Below are 7,981 nucleotides of genomic sequence, written 5' to 3' on the forward strand. Positions count from 1 at the left end.
CCATGTATATTAGTCGACCGGGTTAAACGTAAGAACACTTGCCATGCCACTGCCATGATATCTTGTTATCATGATTTGACAAATCAAGCGTTTATTATCACACATAACGTTAAACATTCACGATGGTATATCAATGGCAGTCTCTCTCGCAGATCCAAGAGACTTGTTGCAACGTCAGAATCGTAACTCTCCTTTTTTTGGGGAAGCCCGTCACATCCTCTGTCCATGTATGGGCATGAAGTTTACACGCAGCAGGGAATCCTCTCACTGGAGCCGATGAATGGGGGGAGGGCTCAAGCGACCCGCCAGAGTGTATATAAGGAGAGGCAAGGGAAGCCGCTGGTGTGAAACATAGCCACAGCAACAGATAGCCGAAAAGCTACAAAGCGATACAACACGCAGTCATCTGGACAAAAAGGACATTTCGAATAATTTATTGACACCTTTTTCCTCAAACGACTACCTGCACATTTTCGGGGATAATCGACGACCCGGTGCGTCAGAGGGAAAAGGACGCATAATTTGCATCTGCTTTGTTTTATTATTTTTTTGTCTACCTACACTTACCTGGATTGACAGACTTGAAATCAATCTCGCAATCATGCTGAACAACATGGATTTGAACTCTAAAGATTCCTTCTACCCACAGTTTGAGAATTGTAACGGTTCTTCCCTGGGGGTGGAAAATAGCGCTCGGAAAGATACCCAGGAGATGTTTTCGGACGCAGAGAGAGGAGCACCTGCCCAGTATACCTCTGGTAAATTCGCAGTAGCCTCTTGCTGCATTGCATAATATGATAAATCAATATGCATGCATTGACAGTTGAAATACAATTGTTTGTGGTTGCACATTGTGATTTATTAAAAACATCCCATGGATTTAATTTCGCCCATTTGCAGCGTACATGTTATGCATTTATGCTTATTGATTACACAACGACTTTACTTTATGTGCAATTATCAAAATACAATCAACCTTTGTAATGACAAACTTTCCCTCTTTCTTTTTCAGAGGGAGCACCTGTAACCCTGAAAACTGAGGCCTCCAACTCAGATTTCGCCTTTAATTCCTGTGAGGGGCCCAAAGGCACCTCCTCCTCCCTCGCCTACTCAGGCAGATTCTATGTCGAGGCGACTCAGGGGGGCCCGTGCAGCACTGAGACATTGCTCAACATGATCACAGAAATTGTCGGTATTTCTACGTTACCGATCTCCGAAGTTCAACTGAGCAACATGGACAGCAGCAGCTTCGGCGACGCGGGCGTCCAGAGGCAATCCTCCACCTGCAGCGCCACCCCGCCCCTGTACTCGCAGGGGCAGACATGCCCCAGATACCCCGACGGTCAGTCCGGCGGCCAAGCTCAAGGTTCAACCTCTCCCCACGTGAGCTTCGGCTCCCCCGCTCAAGTCCGAAACCAGAACAGCACCACCGAGCCACAGTCAGAAGCTGCGTCTTTTCCAGTGGTGGTCAAGAATGAATTCGATAGCAGCTGTTACGAATGGGGCACGTTCAATAAATCGGACGCCTATTTGGAAACGAGCTTCCAAACATCAGAAACGTTCCAGAATTCCAGTGACTTCCCGTCTGACCAACAAGTGGATGTAAAGGAACTTTTGGACTCATTTTCACCCATGTGTCCTAACCCAGAGATGGAGTTCAAAGTTGAAGGTGGAATCAAGCAGGAGCAGTGCTATTCTGACACCTGCTCTCAGAGTTTCTGCAGTTCTCTTTACCCCAACTACCCAGTGCCAGTCATGGACCACTCAACCAACAACCTCCTCAAGCCAGCTATGTTTCCCAACATTGAACTTCCGCCATTATCTAATCAGTGCGATTCGTCTTGCCAGCTTACCTCACCAGCTTTACCCAGTACTATAGACTCAATTCTTTACTCCTCCTTGTTGCCAGACTCCTTTGCCCAAAGTTACACGCCGCGCGCACAAAAGGCACCGCGTGTCAGGAAAAGCCCCGCCGCCTCTACCGGGCCTGCCAAAGAGAAACCCTTCACCTGCCCCATGGAGAACTGCGACCGGCGCTTCTCCCGCTCGGATGAACTCAACAGGCACATCCGCATCCACACGGGACACAAACCCTTTCAGTGCCGCATCTGTCTGCGCAGTTTCAGCCGTAGCGACCACCTCACCACCCACACCCGGACTCACACGGGAGAGAAGCCGTTCTCCTGCGACGTATGCGGCAAAAGGTTCGCTCGGAGCGACGAGAGGAAACGGCACGGTCGCGTGCACCTGAAACAGAAAGAAAAGATGGAGCTGAAGCCACAAGTGATCAGTGCGTGGCCATTTACTCTTCCCGAGGGAATTTGAAGAGACCCCATTACGCACACGAGTAGCTCTGTCCACACAACATTACAATCTTTCCGTCGAAGATAAAACGCTTAACAGTTCATTGCTGATTACAGGTCGACGTATCAACATTTGCGGTGTGACATATAGGTCGAGTGAAATTGGTTTGACTGTGAAAGTCTCTATAGGGAGTCTAAGAATACGGATGTTTTGCGAGTTAGATTTGTATAGTGCTTATATCGGGGAGCGAATTGTGAAAAGGGTCTGCTCTTTCGACCCTAGTTTACTTGTTGCTGCTGACTCTATGCAAGACATGCATGACTTGATTGTAAAACCTTCCCGAGTTGACAGCTCAACAGACAGACACGTATTGTGTTTCTCTGTTACAATCAACCAATTTGATCATTTCAAACCAAACACCAAGGCATCATAACAAATGTCTTCACCAGTTCAGTACCCTTTCGTCTGGACAGCTCCAACGTCAAACCTCGACGAAGAAATAGACCATTAAGACAACGAACTGCATCGAAATTGCTGGGCTATATTGCACTTATATACCTAATTTGAGATATCCTCTATCCACTAGAAAGTCGTATATTTTTTGCTTTCGAGGCTTTCATAACACTAACACTGCAACCAGTCAGATAGTGGTTCTTCAAATGCATGTTTATGTTCATGTGGTATTATTAAATATAGCCAACAAATAACTTAGTCCTCCACTTACCGAATGGAAGTGAAAGCGACTTCGTTTTATGACATGAATGTAACACATTGTTCTTTGCTTTAGTCACAAAGCAGTCCATTTGTGCCAAGGTTTTGAGAATGTATTTTGCTTTGCTATTAGTATTCTATTGATTGGTCTTTGTGTTGTATTTAAAGAAAACTGGTTGAATTATTAAATCGTGGAAGTTATACCATAAATGGAAAATAAATATATTTGTATGACTGTACTTTGTATTTTTATAGCTGTGTATATACATATTTCAAAAGACCACTGTTTAACCTTGAATTGTTAAAGTGTAAAAGGCTTTTTTAGACAAACTCACAATGTTTTACGTGTACTTTTGGAGGGCTGGTAGCAAACAGTGTTTTAGAGAGATTGTCATTTGATATCAAATATATTTCTAAGACAAGTAAAAGATGACCTAACTGTTCGTATAATAGTGACTCGAAATCTCATTTGATTCCACTGCTAATCAGTTCGTGATGAGGACTATAGTGTTAAACTAGTAAGTCATTATACATGGCTCTGGTACAGTACGATGTATTGTATTGTACTGTCAAGCCAGAATTGACTAGCAGCACAACACTAAAACATTGCTGTTGAGTAATCAGGTAGCACACATTGCTGCGAGTTTATGTACTTTTCAGATGAGATGATTTAAGACTTGACAAGGCATTGCTGATGAGGAACTATTCACTTTAGCAAAAAAAACGAAAATGGTTATGGCTTGGCGAGAATGTCACCAATCAGTCAGGGTACTGTAAAAAAAAAACTTTTAACTCGCCTTAAGTTATATTAACTGCTTGGGTATATAATGAATTTTGTATATATACACAGTTTATACGAAAATACTTTCGATAAATTGAATATTGATGTTGTTATTTTTATGACAAATGTTTATGAATAAAATGTGTGGTTTTCTGGAAACATTGCAAGAGTCATTTGTCCATGCATAGAAATTCCTCAGTCCTTCCTCCCTATGCTGACAACTTCCTTCATGTAAGTGGCACACTCATATGGATGACTATTGCGGCTGTTCCTAAAAATACACGTTCTTAACGGGGCATCCTAGCACCAGCAGATAGTGGAATCCTAACATTTGACATCACAGTTCTATGTAATGTTGACTCACAAGGCTTTGGACTCCCAACTCATTAAAGTGAATACCCGATTACTCATTGTTGTGATTCTGTTCCATCTGACAGGAAAAAGATCACAGGTTTATAGCTAGCAAAAGATGAGATACTCACATTAGGTGAGGGATGACACCATTATAATTTATTTGTTATAACCTCGGCTGCAGATGTTTCAGTCTAAAACAGACCTTCATCAGAAAGAGACCTTAGCAATACTTCCTATTTCCATGGAGATCTATGGCCTATGTTGTTAGCCTCAAATGGACCCATAGAAATAGTGCATGTCTCCATGGTTAGCCTCTCCTCTGTCTAACCTGTCATTCATTCCCACAATGCTGATAGATAAGAGATCAATGATGTTTGTTTCTCTCTAGTTGGCTCTTTGTGACCCAGTAGCACTGCAATCGTCCCATTTCACCTCCTCCTTTTCATAGTGGCTGTGTCGAGAGAATGTAACCTCTGCTCTGACTCGCTCATCATTCATATCCTTCATATCACTTATCAAAATGAATATGCACAAAGGATATGCAATTTCCAGGAGATCACATCCTGCTAATTCAATGGTACTTTGACTTTTGTGTGGTGCTGCTCCTTTACCAGTGTGCAGTAGGTCTACTAAATGCAACTGAGTCCATTTGAATCAATGTGTCAGAGGTTTAAAAAAAAAAGAAGGCAAGAGACTAGCATATTTCAATGTCTAATGTTATTTCTATGCAAATGACAGATTGCACTCTCATCGGGCTGTTGTACTCTTGAGCTGACAATCAGTAATCTCATTGGTCACCCATGAGTTAGATCAGACTTGATAAGATAGTTCCCGAACAGAAACAAGCATTTTCTATGAATCGTTATTGCCCATTATTATGCTCATAATTACGCTATACTTGAGGTTTTAACAACCAACATATTTGCATACAATACTTTATACTGTATCACAGGCACATCATATAGTGTTGAGTGTTGTGGCCTGAAAGTTTAATTCCCAACAATGGCATGTGAAAAGGCCTACATCAACAACTTCGAAAAAATATTTTATTCTATTCTATTCTATGCATGGTCTTTCTGGCTGTTGGTCCACATTAGAGCAGAGTAGAGCAGGATCTTCCCTGACGGTGGTTAACGCAACTCAGCCCGTTGTGTTCCCCACTGAAGGGGAGTAGGGATTACCAAGAGAGGAGACAAGAGAGAGTTATATCGGGATAACACTGGAGAGACAGTCGAGATCTTCAGCACACTTCCTTCTGTAGGCAACTCGCTTGGACTCTCTCCAGGCAATCTGTCGTTGGTAGTGTATCGGCAGGCAGGCAGGCAATTTAGAACCCCCTGTGTGCCTGTGACGTGGCTGCCTGGCAGAACATTGCCCCTTGCCCACACCAGTGTGTAAGAGCCTGTGTTCTCCCCGTCTCTCTGACAACACAACACACCATACCAGGCAGCGTGAAACACCACAGGGAGCTCAACGTATATTACCAACTTCTGTCCATCATCACTTATGGATGGCAACAGTTCTCTTCCATCCATCCTCACCACTTCCAAAAACAGAGGGGACGGGGGGATATTCAGTGGTATGGCACATTGTTTAAGTAGCCAACATGTCCAGTGGAGGATGGTTGAAATCTGAATTGCATAGCTGTGCAGTTACAGTGATTCATTATCCAGACACTTGAAGTCTGAAGAGCTGTTGAACTGTGCCACTGATGGAATCCCGCATGGAGCAGCTCAAACTGGTGTTCTTCTTCCGCATTCAGATCTAGAACATGACTCCTGTGAACCCCGTGACTGCAGCCTCAACCATATCAGCTGCGATTACCAACCCCCCCCCCCCTAAATAGCCGATCACGAATTGCTCTAAGATATATGTTAATGTTATTTCAAACCATGTATATTTCATGGAGATGAGAGTCCAGCCCGCAATGCATCAACTCCACTTTCAGGTTGACATTTATGGAGCTGTAGCCGCACGGTGGTTGTTAATAATTATATGAAGGCCATTAAGTAGCCCTGTCGGGAAAAGCTGGCGAGCCCCGCGGAGACCTGTTTTCACCGGGGTAGGCCCTGCAAGACGGCGATGACAACTCATTGTGTCAATCAGACCCCAGCCGTCAGCTCCGTAGTGCATAGTGTTGACATGAAGCTCAAGCAACAACCACAGGAGAAAGGGAGAGTCATAAAAGTAGAATTACTAGAACGGAAATCCCCATTCAAGTCAATGTTCTGTGATGGGTAATGAGTTTCAGTAATTCAATTCATATACAATGTCTGTGTGATTGATGCTTTCTAAGGGGCCAGCGAGACAACAAAAAAACGTAGCCCGGATGTCTGTTGTGTTTTCCATTGAATCGCATTTCAACTGGATATGAAGTCAACCATGGTATTTATCTGCCTAAACCATATTCGTGTTTTGGTTGAAGATTACACGAAGAACCCTGACGCGGGAATGAAACCTAGTAAAGGATTAGATGTTGTAGTGAATTCGGGGGTAGCCAAGACTTGAACCCTGTTCCAGCGACTGTCAAGCCAACACCTTATCCTTTATGCCATTACGCCTTGTTGATGAGGTTGGTAGGTGTTGGGTTAAATTCGCTACATTACCCCTTCCTTTGGGAGAGCGTGTCCGCATGCTTCTCTATTCTAAATCACTCTCGTGTATACGCCTATCCCCACGGCGGCCATCCCACCTCTGACACCCATGTTACGAATTCGGGTTTGGGTTATCATCCCCCCTTTCTGGCCTTGTGCACTAGGTCTATTGGAATGTCAAAGAATTCCATGTACATGTGGTTAGTTGCAGCCCAACTTTATCTCACAAGCACACTTCTGTTCTTGGCATTTATCCAACATCTGCAAACATCATGACTTGAAGGATGCAATAACCTAGAAGGGCTAAGGTTAGATAATAACCCCTGTGGGGTTAAGGTCAGGGCATTAATTAGGTACAGACAGCTCCATAATAAAAAGCATTCACTACTAAAATGCCTATAAGGGATGAAAAGTTGCACTCCATCCGCTGTGCAAGCTATCCACTACTGTGGGACTGAAATGAGTTAGGGAACGCCTGTATAAGTAGTTACTGCCCTGGGCCTCTCAAGAGCACAAAACAACCCCATTGTCTATGCTTGAACTCCAAACATTTCTGTCTACGGCAATAATCCAATAATCACTCTTCTGAAACGTATTATGAATGCATTTGCTTATATTACGTATCAGTGTCCGATTTAACGGTTCAAGTCTACAGCGTTCAGGCCTCCTCAAGTACCCATTAATAATCACAGTCACCCTTCTTCAGACGCACGTCTACATGGTGTATGACCACACCGGCCGCCACGTCTCGATTGATCCGTTACAAGGTAATCACTGCGTAATTTGATTCGCACCTAGAGAACGCGTAGAAGCAGGCGCGCCATGGTCCTTCTGGTGGGCTCGGTAATCAAGCTGCATAATCAACACCGCGGTAATAGCAATCAGGCTTAGCGGATTAATGCCGCGGCTCAGATCATTTCCCGGTCCGGTGGTCCCCATATCTGATCCTGAAGAAGGGTGTAGGTGTTCTGGAGAGCGCCAGGTGATTAAGACTAGAAACTGTTGAAAACGGCGAAGGAGCTCGTTATGCAAACCTGTTCTCCAAGTGTCTAATTCTTTCCCATTGTTCCGGAGGCGCCAAATTTCTTCATTAATATGACTGATCAGGCGAGGCACTATAGCGGATGGATGGGAGGGGAAACGCACTGTACTCATTTCTCGTATCTCTTCCCTGACAAATTGCGTGTCAAACCAAAGGGTCAAGGAGTCTTCGTTTGCTGTTCTATTCCCGCACACA

At 44.1% G+C, this 7,981-nt stretch overlaps 1 protein-coding gene across 1 annotated transcript; it reads left to right on the forward strand.

Annotated features, from left to right (window-relative positions):
- The first annotated feature begins 364 nt into the window (after positions 1–364).
- On the forward strand, positions 365–3,949 carry LOC135507327 (early growth response protein 4-like). Its single transcript, XM_064926887.1, has 2 exons — positions 365–758; positions 1,013–3,949. Exons 1-2 carry the CDS (start codon positions 602–604, stop codon positions 2,323–2,325), a joined length of 1,470 nt encoding a protein of 489 aa, XP_064782959.1. The 5' UTR covers positions 365–601; the 3' UTR covers positions 2,326–3,949.
- Positions 3,950–7,981: the final 4,032 nt, after the last annotated feature.

The sequence above is a fragment of the Oncorhynchus masou genome, chromosome 21, assembly GCF_036934945.1.
Source record: "Oncorhynchus masou masou isolate Uvic2021 chromosome 21, UVic_Omas_1.1, whole genome shotgun sequence".
NCBI lineage: Eukaryota > Metazoa > Chordata > Actinopteri > Salmoniformes > Salmonidae > Oncorhynchus > Oncorhynchus masou.